The following is a 19,314-nucleotide window of genomic DNA, read 5'->3' as shown; positions in this document are numbered from 1 at the left end:
GCACATGGGCTGCTCGGCAAAATCCTGTCTCAGCAAAAGAGAAAATCTGCTCTGTTCATTAACTCACAGCGGCTGTGGTTGCCTGCACGAGACCAGCACCAAGCCCGGCACGGTGGTGCGCACCATAGCCCTAGCACTCAAGATGCAGGCAGATCTCTGGGAGTTCCTGGCCAGCTTGGTCTGCGTAGTGAGTTCCAGGATACCCAGAGCTACATAGTGAGACCCTGTCTCAAAAAAGGAAAAAAAAAAAAAAAAACAAGCAAAACCGACCTACACAACATCAAGCCAGTCAATATTCCAGCAGGACAGGGGAGTGATTGACAGTTGATGACTTCTGGGGTTGGGTCAGGTTTCTTTAAGGGTGTGGCCCTTCCTAGGTTGACCACACTCTGGGTGGATGGCCCAACACCCATGAGTATATAGGCAGCACAAACTGGACATATAGTGGATATCTGGGAATTCAAAGTCAGCACGATCTATATAGTAAGTTCTGTGGCAGCCTATCACAAAAACAAAACAAAACAAAAAAACACACACACAAAGTTGGGAAGGGGTGGGAAGTGGAGGGGTGGATCTGGCAGGAGTTAGAGGGAGGGATGGTGGGTGACTATGTCAAAATACTTTTTTTTTGTGCTGAGGACCAAACCCAGGGCCTTATGCTTACTAGGCAAGCACTCTATCACTGAGTTAAATCCCCAACCCATCAAAATACCTTTTATGCATATGTGAAATTCTCAAAAAAATAAAAATAAAAACATTTAAGAGAGAAAAATAATTGAGTCATGATTAACTTATTCAAGACTTATTGCACCGAGGGGTGGTGGCTACATCTTTAATCCCAGCACTCGGGAGGCAGAGACAGGAGGGTCTCTCTGAGTTCAAGCCTAGCCTGGTCTACAGAGTGAGTTCCAGGACAGTCAGGCAAGGCTACGCAGAGAAACCCTGTCTCCAAAAACCCAAAACCAAACCAAACCAAACAAACCAGAGACATGAGCTAGCTAAGGAGAGAATCATGGCCAATGGCGAGAGTGTACCTAGGAAGACACCAGGCTGAGCTGGGTGTGGGCAGCTTAGTACAGGTCAGGCTAAAGAGAAGCGAGCTGCATGGAGTCTCGAATGATAATAAAGAAAGGGGAAACCGAGTCAGAGCAGTGCTTTCCATACTGCCTCTGAGCACCACTTACTACACTCTTTCCCTTCTACATAAAAATAATGATTATTCACTGAGGAGACTGAGGCAGGACAAATGGGTGACAAATGTTAGGTCAACCTGGGCTACACAGCTAAATCCTGTTTGCAATCTCAGCACCCAGAGGCAGGAGGAGCTCCAGAAGTCCCGGGCCAGCCTAGACTACAGAATAAGAACCTGTCTAGGGGTAGTTTGTTTGTTTGGTTGGTTTTTGGTTTTTTGAGACAGGGTTTCTTGTGTAGCTTTGCACCTTTCCTGGATCTCACTCTGTAGACCAGGCTGGCCTCAAACTCACAGAGATCCACCTGCCTCTGCCTCCGCCTCCCAAGTGCTGGGATTAAAGGCATGCGCCACCACCTCCCAGCTTCTTGTTGTTGTTTTTTGAGCTGAGGATCGAACCCAGGGCCCCCAACCCTGTTTTAAAAAAAAAAAATAAAAAAATAAAAAATAAAAAAAAGATTTATTTATTGTGTATACAGAAAAAGGTGCCAGATCTCATGACAGATGGTTGTGAGCCACCTTGTGGGTGCTGGGAATTGAACTCAGGACCTCTGGAAAAGCAGTCAGTGCTCTTAACCTCTGAGCCATCTCTCCAGCCAGGTAGTTTTTAATTTAAGTTTATTGAGCATTTACTATGTGTCAGTCTCTGGTCTAAGTGCCTTAAATGTGGTAACTCTACTCTCATAATAATCTATAAATATCATTCTTATTATGCTTCTTTGTTTTAAAATTTGATTTTCTTGTTATTTTTGAGACAGGGTCTCACTATGTAGCTTTGGCTGGCCTGGAACCACCTGCTTCTGCCTGTCAAGTGCTGAGATTAAGGATGTGCACCACCACAGCCAATTTATGCTACTTCTTATGTAACAGGAAACTATAGTGCAGAATTGAGTTCCAGGTCAGCCATGGCTATGTAGTGAGACCTTGTCAAAAAAAAAAAAAATTTTTTTTTTCAGTTAGGTAACTTGCTGGGCCTGGTGATGTAGGCTTGAGGCAGGGGAATTGCCACAAGTTCAATGCCAGCTTGCACTACATATCAAGTTTGTAGGCAACATAATGAGCCCCTGCTTTACAATCAAAGTCAAAAGAGGACTAGTGATAGCCAGTAGTGGAGCATTTACTTAGCATCCACACGTCCTGGGTTTGAGCTCTAATGTTGCCAAAAGAAATAAAACTCATGTCCTTAAACTCAAATTATCTCCCACATTCAGTGTCATGTAGCCCCAGGTGACTTCCAATTCCATTTGTAGCCAAGGATCACCTTGAACGTCTGATCCTCCTGCCACGACCTCTTAAGGGCTCTGATCATAAAGCGCCTGGCTCCTTGGTTTGGTTTTCGGCTGTTGAGATGGAGTTTTGCTCTGTAGTCAAAATGGCAATTATGTAGCTTAGGCAAGTCCTTAAACTCACAGCAATCCTCCTGCTCTGGCTTTCCAACTTTAGGAGTTATAGACACCAGCCACCATGTTCAACTAAGTTTTGTTTGTTTGTTTGTTTGTTTGTTTGTTTGTTTGTTTTTGAGACAGGGTTTCTCTCTGTAGCCCTGGCTGTCCTAGAACTTACTCTGTAGACCAGGCTGGCCTTGAACTCAGAGATTCACCTGGCACTGCCTCCTGAGTGCTAAGATTAAATGCGTGCGCCACCGCTGCTCTGCTCGACTAAGTTTTCTTAAAATGGATGATATTTACAAAGATTATTCTTAGGTGTGTATGTTTTTGGTTGAAGTGTAATATCCTTTTAAGTGTTTGTTTCTGGCTATCGATTTCTATGTAAAATTGCTTCTCCTAAAGTGGGAGATGATAAAATTACCACGCTAAGACTCTAAAAATAGAAAAGTAGATCCCTTATTCAATAAAGTTCGAAACGTTCAGAAAAGATCTACAGCCACGTGAAAGGCTCCACAGGAAATGCCACTCTTGTGCATTGTTTCCATATGTTTATTTAACACGTTCAAATTAGTGTCAGAGATACATTCCCATCTATCTCGTTTTCCTCATCCCAAGAAGACTCCACGTGTTGTTGACTGCAACGGGGCCACCTCCCTCAAACTGCGTGGCTCTCATGACCCATCCTAAGTCTCCCAGTCCAGGCTAATCATTGACAGGGCTTTACAATCACAGGCTTTTACTGGAGCGCTGATAAAGACAGTCCAGCAGTTAGTGGCAAATGAAGGCAGGCTGTGCAGCAGGGTCTCCGGGGAATGAATGGATTTTCTTCAGCTCTGATGAAAGGAGGACACGCTCTAGGAAAACAATGTCCAACAGGGCACTGCAAAGATCCTTGGTGCTGTCAGCGTTTGTCTTACTGCGAGCTGTTACCGGCTTCTCTGGAGACGCGAGAGCGATATGGACTAAAAAACAGTATGTGAGTCCGGTGAATGCAAGTCAGCTGTTTCTCTATGACACTTTCCCTAAAAACTTTTTCTGGGGCGTTGGGACCGGAGCGTTTCAAGTGGAAGGGAGTTGGCAGACAGACGGAAGAGGACCCTCGATCTGGGATCGGTTCATCTTCACCCACCTGAGAGATGTCAACATCACAGACAAATCCGCCGACAGTTACATTTTTCTGGAAAAGGACTTGTTGGCTCTGGATTTTTTAGGAGTTTCTTTTTATCAGTTCTCAATCTCCTGGCCACGTTTGCTCCCGAATGGAACAGTAACAGCCGTGAATGCAAAAGGTCTCCAGTACTACAATGCACTTCTGGACTCGCTGATACTTAGGAATATTGAGCCCGTTGTTACCTTATACCACTGGGATTTGCCTTTGACACTGCAGGAAAAATATGGGGGCTGGAAAAATGCGACCATGATAGATCTCTTCAATGACTATGCTGCATACTGCTTCCAGACCTTTGGAGACCGTGTCAAATATTGGATTACAATTCACAATCCTTACCTTGTTGCTTGGCATGGGTTTGGCACGGGTGTGCATGCGCCAGGAGAGAAGGGAAATTTAACAGCTGTCTACACTGTGGGACACAACCTGATCAAGGTACTGTACAGCTGGCTTCTCACAAGAGCTTCAGAACATAGGATTGGGGGTTCAAGGACACACTCTGTATAAGGGCAGTTTAGTAAAAATCAACACCAGTAATTTTATGCTAACTCACAAATTCTATCCTCTAATTTTATGTTTAAAGTAGGATACCTTTCATCTTCCAAGGCTGGTATTATGTTTGTTCAGCTAGTTTCCTTCACAGTTGTGACTTAAGGCCATTTTTAAAGTCTATGAGGTTATGGTTATAGTCTATAGTATAGTTACGGTAATGTGAGGAAGGAAATATAACTTTATTCTGTGGGAAAGAAGCACTTTATACGTTTAGAGATTGGGTTTCTTTTCTGATAACACATCCTGATTCCAGAATAATGTTAATGCACAATTATTCTCCATACCTATTTGTTCCTCCTGTTCTTAGGGGTACTTAGCAACAGGAAAGGGAGTTGACAATAGCATACCTGCACATATTAAATACAGAAAATGAAATGATTTGCAACCCACTTTTGGCATTACACGCATCCCATAGCAAAACAGGTGGGCTGACATGTGTTGGGAGCTAAATGAAATCAATAATATAAAAACTGGGAGTATCAGGCCCTGCTGTGGTATTTAAAACAATGTGCTTCGGAAGTCAGAATTTATGCTGGGAAATGTTCTGTGTGTTAAAACAATAATAAAAGTGCAGGAAAAATAATAGCTCCCACTGGGCACCACAGGTTTCAGGAAGTGCTTTTGTGTAACACGTTTGACCCTCATAACAACCACGAAATGGGCCTTCATTTTTACCACCCCATCTTAGGGAGGAGAACTGAATCGCAGTGAGATGAACAATCTTAGCCATGGTTCAGAATAAAATCCAGCAGCTATAAATCTGAGGTGTATGATTGGCAACATAATTCAATGCTCTTTATTTTACACCATTTTTATTAAGAGTAACCTAGGAACTTCGGAGAGGCACAGCCTCATGGGAGGCTAACATCTGAAATCAGATGTAACTTCTTCGATAAATAGTTCACTTGAGAAAAATAAATTACTCTCAATACTTGTTACAGTTTTAAGATGAAAAAAAGTAATCAATAACACTTTAAAGTGTGCTAGGGGAAATAATTTAATGTCTAAAGAATCAAAATTTCAGATGTGTAGAAACAGGAAAGAGTGTCCAGGAACACAAAACTTCCCATCAAGCCCTTCTTCTCTTTGAAGTTTTTGAGTTCAGATAAACAGACGTCTTAGATACTTAGTCCGATGGTTGCAGTCACATCTTCCCTCGGCAAGAAACAGATTGCAAAAGCTTTCAAGGTTTATTTGTTTCATCCAAATAGCTCTTAAAAAGCTATGTTTGTGTGTTTTTCCCTCTGTTTCATCAGCTCGGCCTTTTTTTCAAAGTTTCTATTACATTTATGCACGCCTGTGTGAGTGTGTGCTCACACAGTCCTCGTGCACGTGCCATGGTACACTTGTGGAGGTCAGGGGACAACTTGCAGGAGGTAGTTCTCTCCTCCCACCGTGTGGGGCCTGGGGACAGACTCAGGTCATGAGGCTTGACTCCGGTGAGTGTCTTGATCCACTGAGCCACCTCAGAAGGTTTCCTTCTGAAATAATCATGTTTTCCCAAATCACTTCTCTGATGTCCTTGCGATTTCTAAACCACTAGCCTGAATAAATGGCCTAAGGGGTCCCTTGCAATCATCCAGACAGTGAAATTCGCTGCATAACCCAGTGACCTATTACACCACAGAGAAGTCCCGTAAGGCTTTGGTAGCCTGAAGTGAACTTGTTACCACGTCTCCTCTCAGCCTCTTCTTCAACACAAAAGAGACTGTTTGAGTACTTCATGCTACGACAGAGTATTCTCCCTTCTTGTTTCTCCTTGTGACCCAGGAGAAGCATTCTTTAGGGTTAGTTTTCGGTTCAGGAACGTTCATTAAAGGAAAGCTAACTTCAGACTCAAGCATTATGCGATCGTAGGACGCTCTGTTCTCTCCTTCTCAGAGGTTCTGAAACACTGCACAGCTGCTAGAGTCACTTTAGTTCTAGAATGATCTTGAAAAGTTCTTCTCAATTGGAAAGGTCCTGGTTTAGAGGCAACTTGACCCGTCCAGCTCACTACAGACTAACCTGGAATTTGGGGTTTTGTTTGCTTGTAAAACGAAGCCTCACACAGCCCAGACTGGCCTTGAATTTGTTACATTTGTTATAGAGCTGGGAATGGCCTTGAAATTCTTACCTTCTGCCCTACCGCCCTTGCTGTGAATAGAGATATGGACGCCATTCCTGGTTTATGTGTTTCTGGAGATCAAACCTAGTGCTTTGTGCATGCTAGGCAAACTACCAATTGAGCCACATCCCCAGCCATGACCTGGCTTAGACTCTATGTTATTGAAAATACTTTATGATTCCTTAAAGTAAGTTTATACCTCTGGCATGAATTTCCCATAATCTCACCTACAAATGGACGTTCTGTTCGAAGGTTTTTTTGTTTTTTGTTTCTTGGGTTTTTTGTTTGTTTTGTTTTGTTTGTTTGTTGTTTGTTTTTCGAGACAGTTTCTCCATGTAGTTTTGGTGCCTGTCCTGGATCTTGATCTGTAGACCAGGTTGGCCTCGAACTCACAGAAATCCGCCTGGCTCTGCCTCCCGAGTGCTGAGATTTAAGGTGTGTGCCACCGCCACCCAGCCCTGTTCAGAGTTTTTAATAGTATTTGGAACAGAATAAGGGTGAGTTTTTGGCTTATCCATTTTTAAGCATCTAATTAATTTAACTCTTGTATGTAATTTTCACAACAGCCTTACGGGGTAGCTATTATCATGCCCGGTTGACAGAATAATACATGAAATATGCATCATGTTGCTTACCTGCATAAAATACTTTGGTGGCTTCCTAAAACTTTGGAGCTAAGGTCTTAATTTGTCATTCAGCCCTTCAAAACATACCCCTTGCCTTCACATCAGCCTATTTCCTGGCCACTCTCTCACCCTGCTATCATATCACTTTCTGGACACACACAGAGCCCGTCATAATGTGTTGTTGGTACCTGCCCAGGTTTACCTTGCTAGTCCTCTGTATCCAGCCCTTCTAGCATGTTCTATCCAGACAAAATGCCGTTCAAAGCCCTGCTTTTCCCATCCAATATTGTGACAACTTTGCTTTAGACAGTTAACCCCGTCAGAGGTAACTGTCCCTTCTATGGGTTCACAGAGTCAGCAACATATCTGATCCCCCGCCCCTTTTTTTAATATGCAATGGTGTTTTGCCTGCATGTGTGTCTGTGCAAGGGTGCTGGAGTTACAAACAGTTGTGAGCTGCTGTGGGGCGGGAAGGAGGCAGAATTGAACCCCAGTCCTTTGGAAGAGCAGCCAGTGCTCTTAACCCCTGAGCCATCTCTCCAGTCCCTAATCCTCTTCTTCCTCTTCAGTTAGACTAAGAATTCCTACAAGGACTTTCTTTGCTGCTGCTGCTGCTGCTGCTGCTTTGGTTAGCTCAATTCTTTTGTTTTGTGTTTTTAAATCGTGCGTATTTAGTTTGAGAAGGCGCATGGGCATGCTGAGGCACAGGTGTGGAGGGAGTCATTCTCTCTCTCCATCATGTGGGTCTTAGGGATGGAATTCGGGGCCTCGGGCTTGGTGGGGAGTCCTTTTCCCTGCTGAGCCACCTCACAGTCTGCTTGCTTTTTGGTTTTATGCTTCCAGCATCTAACACAGAACGTTTGGCACACGTTAGAGTACAGATGTCCACTGAGTGAATTCTTTCGGGTTCTATCTGAAATCAGAGCGTCAGGGTCAAGTTCTTGCTTCCCGCTCCACTGTGTTGTCAATTATTCTTGAGATATCTCCAGTATTAGTCTGGGAGTGTCTTAGTCAGGGTGGGTTGGTTGCAAGTGACAAATCAAATTCAAGTTGGCGTTGAGCAAAAAGGAGCCATTTCCTGGCTGACTAAGCAGGGATAATGGACTCAGCAACTAGGACCCCTCAGAGGACCCTTTCCTCCCGCCTCAGGTCCGTTCCTTCTTAGAGGGGGGTGTTTTCTCTTTTCTAGAAGAAAGATGTTAGCTGGGCTTTAATCCCAACAGCCCATCTTTGTGAATTTGACGTCAGCCTGCTCTATGAAGAGTTCCAGGACAGCCAGGGCAACAGCAAAACCCTGTGGCAAAATTAAAGAAATACATTTTTAAAAAGAGAAAGAGGGGTGGGATGTAGCTCAGTGGTAGAGTGCTTGCCTAGCAAGCGCAAGGCCCCGGGTTCGATCCTCAGCTCAAAAAAAAAAAGGAGAGAAAGAAAGAGAACTTTAGAAACATTCAAGTTTTAAAGTGTAAGTCTGATGGGCGTGGCAATACACGCCCAATGTACCAATCCCAGCACTCGGGAGGTAGAAGCATGAGGAATTGAGTTCCAGGCCAGCCTGGGTTACATAGTAAGAATCTGTCTCTAGCCGGGCCGGTGGTGAGAGTTTGAGGCCAGCCTGGTCTACAGAGTGAGTTCCAGGACAGCCAGGACTGTTTCACAGAGCAATCCTGTCTTGGAAAACATATGAACAAACAAACAAACAAAAAGAACCAGTCAGTAAATAAATAAATAAACAAATAAACAAATAAATAAATAAATAAATAGGGCTAGGAAGCTGGCTCAGCTGGTAAAGGTACTTGCTGCCAAGCCTGATGACCTGGAGGAGGGAGAGAAGCTCCTATCAGGTCTATGGCATGCACTCACCCCTCCCCACCACACACACACACACACACACACACACACACACACACATGCCTATAGGTGGTGCTCTTCTTTCTGTGATCATCAAAGCTGAAGGGTTCAGAGTAATGAGTCAAGGCGATAATAGCATTCATTTTTCATTCCATTTTTAAATCACAAATACAAATAATAATCTAAGTTTGTAAATTGGCCCCCAAAAGTGGAGCCTCTGAGAGCCCCTAGGTAAACATTCTCGAGGGTTGGGGGGTGTGAGCTTGCTGAGGGAGCCAGTCATTCATTCAGTTTATTACTCCACAAAGCCATGCTGGCGTCCATGTTAGCTGTGAGCATTTTGAGGCTTTGAAATGTTATCTTTCATAGACATACGCTGTTGACACAGTGTGGGGATTTCTCAACCTCAGACCTATTGACATTTGGGGCTGGACAACTTTCTGTTGCGATGGACTACCATGTGCATTCTACTATGCTCATCGACTGCCCTGGGTCTTCCCACCCCATCTAATTCCTCAGCCTGAGCTTAGCCCTGCCTCAGGCTTGGGACAACCTAGGTGTCTCTAGACATTGCCCAGTGTCCCACAGCAGTCAAGACTCCTTCTCTTTCACCACTTCTTGAAAAACCAGTGGACATCTGTACTGGACAAGGGGTCAGATGAAGCATGGCTAGGTTGACTGGCATAAAGATGGCTGGGATCTTATAACATGGCCTCCAGGAGATTTTCCCTGGACCTCTGGGGTGCATATCGAACCTCAAAGTTAACTTGTATGCTAGGAAGACACAAAACTTTAAGAAATGTTTTTAAGAGGGGCTGGAGAGGTGGGCCAGCGGTTGACAGCACATATTGCTCTGGCAAAGGACCTGTGTTCTGTGCCTAGCACCCATGTGGGGTAATTCACAATTGCCTGTAACTCCAGCTCTAGGAGATCCAGTGCCCTCTTCTGGAGTATGAAGGTACCTGCACTCATGTGCACAGACACAGACACACATAACCACAGAATTTTAAAATGAAATCTTTTTTTTTTTTTTTGAGCTGAGGATTGAACCCAGAGCCTTGCGCTTGCTAGGCAAATGCTCTACCACTGAGCTAAATCCCCAACCCTAAAAATGAAATCTTAAAAAAATATTTTTAAAAGCTTACCTGGATGATGGTGGTACACGCCTTTAATCCTAGCACTCAGCAGGCAGAGGCAAGAGGATCTCTATGAGTTCAAGGCCAGCCTGGTCTACAGAATGAGATCTAGGAGAGCCAGAGCTATGTAGTGAGATCCTGTCTCCAAAAACCTCCACCCACAAAAAATCGGAGTATGGCATTGCATGCTTGTAATTTCAGCACGTAGAGGGCTAAGCCAGGAAAATTATGAGTTTGAAGCCAGTCTGAGTATATGGCAAGACTCTATCTCAAAAAAGAAAGAAAGGAAGGAAGGAAGGAAGAAAGAAATAAAGGAAGGAAGGAAGGAAGAAAGGAAGGAAGGAAGGAAGGAAGGAAGGAAGAAAAGAAAAGAAAAAGCAGTGGACCATAGTGGAATGACCCTGCAGGTAACATGCTTGCTACCAAGCCTGGTGACCTAAATTCAATCCCGGAAAACCAGGATGTGGAAAGAGAGAACCAGCTCCTACAAGTTGTCTGCTGACCTCCACATTCATACCATGGTATTTGAGGCCCATCCATACATACATACACACATATAAATAAGTGTAACTAAAACAAGAAACAGTAGGTATGCCTAGTTTAGAAAACACCACTGAAAAGCTGGTGGGGGGGCTGGCTTATGAGGGTTTCACTTACACTTTAAGCAATTAAATCTCCTAGCAATACGAATTATATGGATTCTCATTACTTTTTAAACATTGCCTTTCTATTTATTTAGTAGCTAACATCTTCACATCGTTCAAAATTCAAAAGAATAAAAATGTCAAGCCTATTATGGTGGTACATACCTGTAATCCCAGCACTGGAGAGGCAGAGGCAAGTAGATCTTAGTGAGTTTAAGGCCAGCCTGGTCTACAGAGTGAGTTTCAGGAAAGGCTCCAAAGCTACACAGAGAAACCCTGTCCTGGGCTGGGGAGGGGGGGATATAAATTTTACTCAATATTTTAGTGTACATTTACTTCTTTTTGTTTGTTTGTTTGCTTTTTGTTCTTCGAGACAGGGTTTCTTTGTGAAACAGTTCTGACTGTCCTGAAACTTACTCTGTAGCTGAGGCAGGCTGGCCTCGAACTCACAGAGACCCACCTGGATCTGCCTCTGCCTCCCAAGTGCTAGGATTAAAGATGTGGGCCACCACTGCCTGGCTTACATTATTTTTAATTTTTAAAATTTATTGTGTATGCCCGGCATGGTAGCACATGCCCTTAATTTCAGCACTTAAGAGACAGCGTTAGATGGTTCTTTGTGAGTTTGAAACCAGTCAAATCTACTTAGCAAGACCCAGGACAGCTAGGGCTACATAGAGAGACCTTGTCTCAAAAAAAAAAAAAAAAAAAAAAACCGTATTGTATGTGGGTTGGGGTTGGGGCTGCTCACGTGCTATGACTCAAGTGTAAAGGTCAGAAGACTACCAGGGGAATTGGTTTTCTCCTTCTACTATGTGGGTCTCCGAGATCAAACGCACACCATCCTGATTCACAACAAGCCCCTTTACCCACTGAGCTGTCTCACTGACCCTAAATTTGTTCGAAATGAACTTTACACTACAGTCTCCAACAACATGGCTTTCTATAAAATGTAACCTATGTCCACACTTTTTTGTGTGCCACACACAAATACTGACATGCTTCCTGACATTCCTTAGGGAGGCAAGCGATTGCTTCACACTGCGAAAGACGCACTTAGGACACCATGTTGGGAAACTCTACTCTGGGTCAAGCCCTTACTGGCTGCTTCCTGAGCTTGGGATCAGTCTATTTTTCCTGCTTGTTTTTCCAGCTCTTTGAGGACTTGGTTGAACTTTCTTTGCATTGTTAGTTGGAGAAGCTTACATAATGCTGGGCTTATGTCAGGTATATGGCAAAGAAATAAATAGATTCTTTTTAATGATTTTCCTTTTAATTTTTAAAAAATTTTTATTATATTTGCCTGTTTGTTTTTATTTTATTTTAGGGAGGGAGAGGTTGTGACAGAGTTTTAGTATGTAGCTCTGACTATCCTGGAGCTTGCTACAATAGCACAGGGTGGCCTTGAATCATGGAGACTGCCTGCCTCTGCCTCCCCAGTGCTTGTACTAAAGGCGAGTATTACTATGCCTAGCTGTTAAATTTTTATCTGTGTGTGTGTGTGGTGGGATGAGCATGTAATCCCAGCATTTGGGAAGCAGAGGCAGAAGGATTAAGAGTTCAAGATTATCAACTGCATAGCTAGCCTGAGCTACTCCAGACCCTGTCTCAAAAAGCCAAGTAAATACAAAGTTGTTGTTTTTTTTAAATAAATAAATGAAACTTCTCTCACAGAGGGACTGGAGAGGTTGTTTCATGATTAAGAGCACTTACTGCTCCTGCAGAGGACCCAGCTGGGGTAGCTCACAGCTCCCTGTAACCCCAGCTGGAATCCAGGCCTTCTTATGACCTCTTCAGGCAGCCACACACATGGCATGTCCACACACGGACACATACACATAAATACAAATAAAATAAACCTTAAAAATTTTAGGTGAGCAAGGCTCTGGGTTTGATCCCAGCATCTCTCTCTCTCTCTCTCTCTCTCTCTCTCTCTCTCTCTCTCTCTCTCTCTCTCACACACACACACACACACACACACACACAACCTTTTTGAAATAGCCTGAGTTGTAAAAGCTGAGTGGTGTGTCAATGTGTATTCATCCTACTCTTCTATTTTTGTTTTGTTTTATTATTTGGTTTTTCGAGACAGGGTCTCTTTGTGTAGCCATGTAGCCTGTCCTGGAACTCGCTCTGCAGACCAGGCTGGCCTTGAACTCACAGAGATCCACCTGCCTCTGCCTCCCTAGTGCTGGGATTAAAGGCGTGCGCTTCTATTTTTGTGTTTACCATTTTCATAAGCAAAAATAGAAATAAGACAAGAAAGCAAATATTTAAAAGTAATGGAGGGCTGCTAAGCCTGACAACGTGAGCTCAGCCCCCTACCACATGGTGGAAAGAGGGAACCAACACCAACTAACTGTCTTCTATATGCAGCTGTGGCAAACAGTATCCGAACACACAAAATAAATCTTACAGATGTAGTGGAAACTTAAAAAACAAAAGTAAAATGAATAGGAAATAGCTGAGGTGGTTATGTAAGATATGCACGCTTGTAATCTCAGCACTTGGGAAGCTGAGAAGGTTCCAGAGTTGGAGGCCAGCAGATATGTCTCAGAAAGCAAAAGAAAAAAGAAACTGTCTTTATATAGCTTTTTTTTCCTTAAAGATGCTGTTGAAATTCTTCAGCAAAAGTTAATGTTAAGGGGGTTGGGGATTGAGCTCAGTGGTAGAGCGCTTGCCTAGCAAACACAAGGCCCTGGGTTCCATCCTCAGCTAAAAAAAAAAAAAAAAAGTTAATGTTAATACCACGAAAACAACTGTGATTTACGACTCTTCCTTCGCCCACACATGGCCAAAACTTCGGTCTGGAATGCCTGGAAGACTGCAGGCTTCTGAGAAGCACTGATGGCCCTCTAAGTCTCTTCCAGCCAAGCCCCCACCAACAGTATCTTGAAAATACATCTAGTGTTCGAATGAAGGGCAGAGGAGCTTTGGGTGTCTTTATCACACTTTCCACCTTATTCCTTCGAAGCAGGGTCTCTCCCGAAACCTGCAAGCCCCAGCAATCCTTTGTCTCTGTCCCCACAGTGTTTGTGTGAACCACACCCAGCTTGTCCTCACAAGAGTACTGGGACAAACTCAGTCCTGGTTGTGCAGTGTGTTCTTAACCACTGAGCCATCTCTGCAGCCCCGACAGGAGGCTTTGTGAGGTCTTACTCATATAGAGGCAAATCTTCAAACACTGGAAGAAATAAATTTCCTCTTGGGCGGGCGGGGGTGGGGGACGGGGACGGACAGTTGACGACTTTCAAAAGCTCCTTTGGGAAAGTTATAAGATATAATTAACACAACCAATATTAAATTTTGCTGCAATTGGAGCTAAAAGACTAATATGTTTTTAGCTACCAGATCCATGAACTAGTTAGCCCGTGACTAACACATTTTTTATTTATTTAATTGTATGTGGATGGGTGTTTTCCCTGCGTGTGCCACACGTGTGCCTTATGCCTACAGAAGCCAGAAGAGGGTGTCAGATGCCCTGGAATTGAAGTCACAGTAATGAGCCACCATGTGGGTGCTAGCAGTCAAGAGCAGACCGTGCTCTTAACCACTGAGCCTTCTTTTCTCTAGCCCTAACATATTTTATTTTATTTTTGAGACAGAGTATCTCTCTTTAGTCCTGGCTGTCCTAAAAGTCATTCTGTAGACCAGGCTGCCTTAAATTCACAGAGATCCTCCTGTCTGTACCTCCTGAGTGCTGGGGTTAAAGCTTAGCCCTAGATGGCCTGGCGGTGGTGGCACACGCCTGTAATCCCAGCACTCGGGAGGCAGAGCCAGGTGGATCTCTGTGAGTTCGAGGCCAGCCTGGTCTCCAAAGCAAGTTCCAGGAAAGGTGCAAAGCTACACAGAGAAACCCTGTCTCAAAAAAAAACTTTAAAAAAAAAAAAAAAGATTAAAAAGATTAGCCCAAACATAATTTTGAAATGACATTTTTCATTTGTCTTGAAATGTTAGTTGTATTTGCTCAAATGTCTTTTAATGTCTTATTGAGGGGATATTAGGCTACTATATGTGCCCTTTTCAATGTTTAGATTTTAAGTAAACTAGTTAATATAATTAATTTAATTATCTAATGCCATAGATCTTACATTATAATCACACACATTCTCTCTCTCTCTCTCTCTCTCTCTCTCTCTCTCCAATTTTGAGACAAGTTCTCCCTGTGTAGGTCTGAGAGGCCTGAAACTCACAGAGATCCCCCTGCCTCTGCCTCCAGAGTGCTGAGATTAAAGGTGTGCTCCACCATCCCCCAATGTACTTTGTTTATTTTTAATAAAATGTAGGAAATACTAACCTGACAGATTTAAAGTCGTCATCTCGAGCCATCAATAAGGGTTGGTGGCCAAAAGCACTTGCCCTAAAACTGACAACCTGAGTTCAATCCCCAGATTGAAGGAGAGAACAGAATCTGCAAGTTGACCTCTGACCTCCTGCTTGTGCTGGGGCTTGTGGGTCCCCTATCCTCAAATCATACATCCAAAAAAGGAAGAGGAGGAGGGAGAGGGGAAAGGAGGGAGGCAGGGAGGAAAGAGAAGAAAGGGGAGGGGAGGGAAGAGGAGGGGAGGGGAGAGAAGGGGGAGGAGAGGGGAGGGGAGGGGAGGGGAGGGGAGGGGTGACCAGATTTTTTCCCTCCACTGTGTGGTTTGCAGGGATTGAACTCAGCTAGGCAGGCTGGCTACAAGCACCTTTGTAAGTTTAGCCATCCCATTCCCCAATCCAGGATCCTTTATTTATTTATTTTCTTTTGTTGCATTTATTGTTTGAAACAGGGTTTCTCTATGAAGGTGAGGATGGCTTCCAGTCCCCAATCCTCCTGCCTCTGTGTCCCAAGCGCTGGAATCTTAGGTTTGTGTTTCCATTACTGGCTTCATGGCTAGCATTAATTAGTCTTTGAGATGTTCTTGTTGTTGGGTTTTGTTGTTGATATTTGTTGGGGTTTTGTTTTGTTTTTCAAGACAGAGTTTCTCTGTATAACATCCCTAGCTGTCCTGGAACTCACTTTGTAGACCAGGCTGACTTCGCAGAGATCTACCTGCCTCTGCCTCTGCCTTCCAAGTGCTGGGATTAAAAGCATGCACCATCACTGCCTGACTCTTTGAGATACTTTTAATCAAGTTTAAATAAGCGATAGAACTGCTTGGGGAAAATTGCCAAAGACGGTTCCTACAACCCTAACACCCTGGTACTTCTAAGAGTCACAGTCTTGAAGGCTAAAGATGGCACTCTAAAACCTTCAAGAGAATAATATTTACTTTTTCTAACCACTAAGTAGAAAAAGTTAAACTTCAGTGAATGATTAACAAGAGTTTCAATAAATGTAATTATAAATGGCCGTAGAATAACATTGCAGTCTAGTCTAAATAGCTTTGAACACTCTCATGGAGAATACACCGGCCAGAAGTACAAGTCGTGGAAATGGTAACAAATGGTTTGAAAACAGGACTTGATGGGAACTTCACTACAGACTAGGTCATTTATTATGAGATCTTGGAAAAAAAAACCTTCCACATTAGGCTAGGTGTGGCTCGCGTCCTTTGATCCCAGCATAAGAGGAGCAGAGGCAGGAAAATCTCTTGTGAGTTCGAGGCCAGCCTGGTTGACAAATCGGGTTCCAGGCCAGCCAGGCCTTCATAGAGATACCCTGTCCCCAAACAAACAACAACAACAACAATAAAAAAATCCATAGAATACAAGGGCTGGAGAGGTAACTCAGTGGGACAGAACACTTGCTGGGCAGGCATTCCAGCGCCAGGAAAATGTCAGGTGTGGCTGTGCTGGTCCTGTAACCTCAACGCTATGGGAAGGTGGGGCGGGAAGATTACTGGGGTTTCCTCGCCACCAGCCTGCTTTCTGGTTCAGTGAGAGACTCGGTCCCATAAAGCAGAGAGTGATAGTAAAACATTCCATGTCTTCCTCGGGCCTCTGTGTTGGTGCATGTGCATACGTGTGCTCACACCACAGGCACACACACCACACTCACAAGCACACATACACAATAGTAATAATAATAACAACAACAACAACGTAAGATTTCATTCAAACCACTGAACATTGGCGATTCTGGCAATGTAGGGCTAGGAATGCTGAGCATAGCCTAGAACCTTCTAGTTTATCAGTTAATCATGAATGGACCACAGAATTACTTAGAGTGGTCCTGGAGTGATCTGATGCCGTCTTTTGGCAATGGTTTGGGAGAAGCCAGATGGAGGTAGAAGCCATGATCTTTTAATGTTGGGTGTTTTAATAGGAAGGTGGTACATGGCATGTGGGATGCACTTGAACTCCTGACCATTGGGAGGCAAAAGCAGAAGAAGCCTAGCTGGTTTACATAATGAATTCTGGGCCAGGCAAGGCTACATCGCAAGACCCTGTCTCCGAAAGCTAAAATAGAGGGGGTGGGGGGAAGGGTTGCCGTGCTGGTGTCTCTTGCTTCCTCTCTTAACCAGAGATTATGGCAAGGATGATTTACTGTTATCCAATCCCCTTTCATGTTAGACCATCCTAGCCTCCTCCTTTTGCCATATTTTAAACATCAATATGTTATCATTGAGTATAAAACACACCCCATGCACAATAAATTCCAGAGTAATTGAGCTTCATATTTACATTTTACATTTTTTTTTTTTTTTTTGAGACAGGGTTTCTCTGTAGCTTTGGAGGCTGCCCTGGAACTCACTTTGTAGACCATGCTGGCCTCGAACTCACAGAGCTCCGCCTGCCTCTGCTTCCTGAGTGTTGGGATTAGAGGCGTGCGCCACCACCGCCCGGCCGCCACGGCTCGGGTTCTCAATTTTGATTTGGTTCTTCAGAACATGTTAGAAAGGTGGGAATGTAGGCATGTTCTTCTTTTATTCTACTCTCTGTTAGCTACCAGAGCCCCCCTGAAGGCCTATGCTGGTCACCATTCTCTAAATATCTGTCTACCATGGTGCCTTACATTTTAAAAATAAGTGTTCGTTGCCAGGCATGATGGTGCACGACGTTGGTCCCAGCACCAGGAAGCAGAGGCAAGTGGATCTCTGTAAATTCAAGGCTAGCCTGGTCTACACAGGGAATGCCAGGACAGCCAGGGCTACAGAGTGAGACCCTGCCTCAAAGAAAAACATGTATATGAACTTGCTTTTGCTGACGTATGTATAACTTTAAGGAAAAGTAAAACGGAGGCACCCGTGTGGGTTCTCCACGTGACTGGGTCCTGAGGAGGTGCCCGGCCGGGGTGAGAGCTCTGATTCTCGGATGGCTTTTCTGGCCGTGTTTCTTAGAGGCGCTCTCCGTGTGCCATCCCTCAACGTTTGTTTCGTATCCATACATACCCCGTGCATTTTCACAGCCGTTCAGTCACCTTCATGTCTCAGAGACAAAAGCACATTTCAAAGGCAACGAGCTGAATTTGCACGATGCCCTGGTAATGACCGTGAACTAGGAACCGAAGGGCTGCTATCTGCTTCTAGCCTTATCGCTGAGACTTGGGTAAGCCGCTGATCTTTTTTTGTTTCAGCATCTTCATCTATGATGGAAAAAAAATTTAGACTGGGTATGGGGCCACACGCCTTTAATCCAAGCACTCGAGAGGTAGAAGCAGGAAGAGCTCCGTGAGTTCCGGGCTAGCCTGGTCTACATATCAGCCAAAGCTATATAATGAAACCCTATCTCTGTTCGTTTAGTCAGAATTTCTATTTCCAACATTCCCTCAGTCTGTGTTTTCTTTTTTCTCCTTTTTGTTTGTTTTAAAATTTATTTATTTATTCTGTATGACTGCAGGCCAGAAGAGGGCACCAGATCTCATTACAGATGGTTGTGAGCCACCATGTGGTTGCTGGGAATTGAACTCAGGACCTCTGGGAGAGCAGTCAGTGCTCTTAACCTCTGAGCCATCTCTCCAGCCCCTTATTGGTGCAGGGTGTGCTTATGACTCCAGTGGTTGTTGGGTTCATAGGGGTTGGGGTTTTTTTTGGGGTGGGGGAGGGAAAGGTAGATGTCTGGTCCCTGGGACTCCGATGGGTAGTGCCTAAGGGCTAGAGACCTGGTCTGCTGGTCCGGAGATGGGGGCTTACCTGTTCCCAGTCAGTGTAGGGTGGGCTTATGATTCTGGTGATCTGGTTCAGTGGCTGGGCAGCACCTGGAATTTATTTCTATAATGTAAGTTTCATTTCCTTGAAATTTTTTAAGAAGTAAAATTTGAAATCCTTTCTCAAAAAAGCAAAACAACAACAACAAAAATTAATTAAATAAGCCAGGTGGTGGTGGCACACACCTTTAATCCCAGCACTCGGGAGGCAGAGGCAGGTGGATCTCTGTGAGTTCGAGGCCAGCCTGGGCTACAGAGCGAGTTCCAGGAAAGGTGTAAAACTACACAGAGAAAGCCTGTCTCGGAAAAAAAAAATAATTAATTAATTAATTTAAAGATTCTCTAAATGACAGGCAACAGCCAAGAGCTGAAGCAATGTAGCCTAGGCTTGATCCTTTTGATGAGTGAGATGAGGCACTTAACTTCTCCACCCCTTGGTTTCCTTTCCTCAGAAATAGGGATGATAGTGCCTGCTCCATTGGACTTAAGTGGGTTTAAGTGAGAGAGCAGGGACGGGAAGATTGCCCAATGGTTAGAGCACTTGATAGATGGCTCATTGGTTAAGCACTTGAAGGATGGCCCAAT

At 44.1% G+C, this 19,314-nt stretch overlaps 1 protein-coding gene across 1 annotated transcript in view; it reads left to right on the top strand.

The window, feature by feature from the left end:
- Positions 1-3,355: 3,355 nt before the first annotated feature.
- Positions 3,356-19,314, top strand: part of Klb (klotho beta) — a 37,217-nt gene continuing 21,258 nt past the window's right edge. Inside the window, exon 1 of the mRNA XM_036200500.1 lies at positions 3,356-4,180. Coding sequence (XP_036056393.1) covers positions 3,356-4,180 — 825 coding nt within the window. The remainder of the gene's footprint in view (positions 4,181-19,314) is intronic.

Source organism: Onychomys torridus, chromosome 10 (assembly GCF_903995425.1).
Source record: "Onychomys torridus chromosome 10, mOncTor1.1, whole genome shotgun sequence".
NCBI lineage: Eukaryota > Metazoa > Chordata > Mammalia > Rodentia > Cricetidae > Onychomys > Onychomys torridus.
Note: the sequence above shows the minus strand (reverse complement) of the source record. Positions and strands in the feature narration are given on the sequence as shown.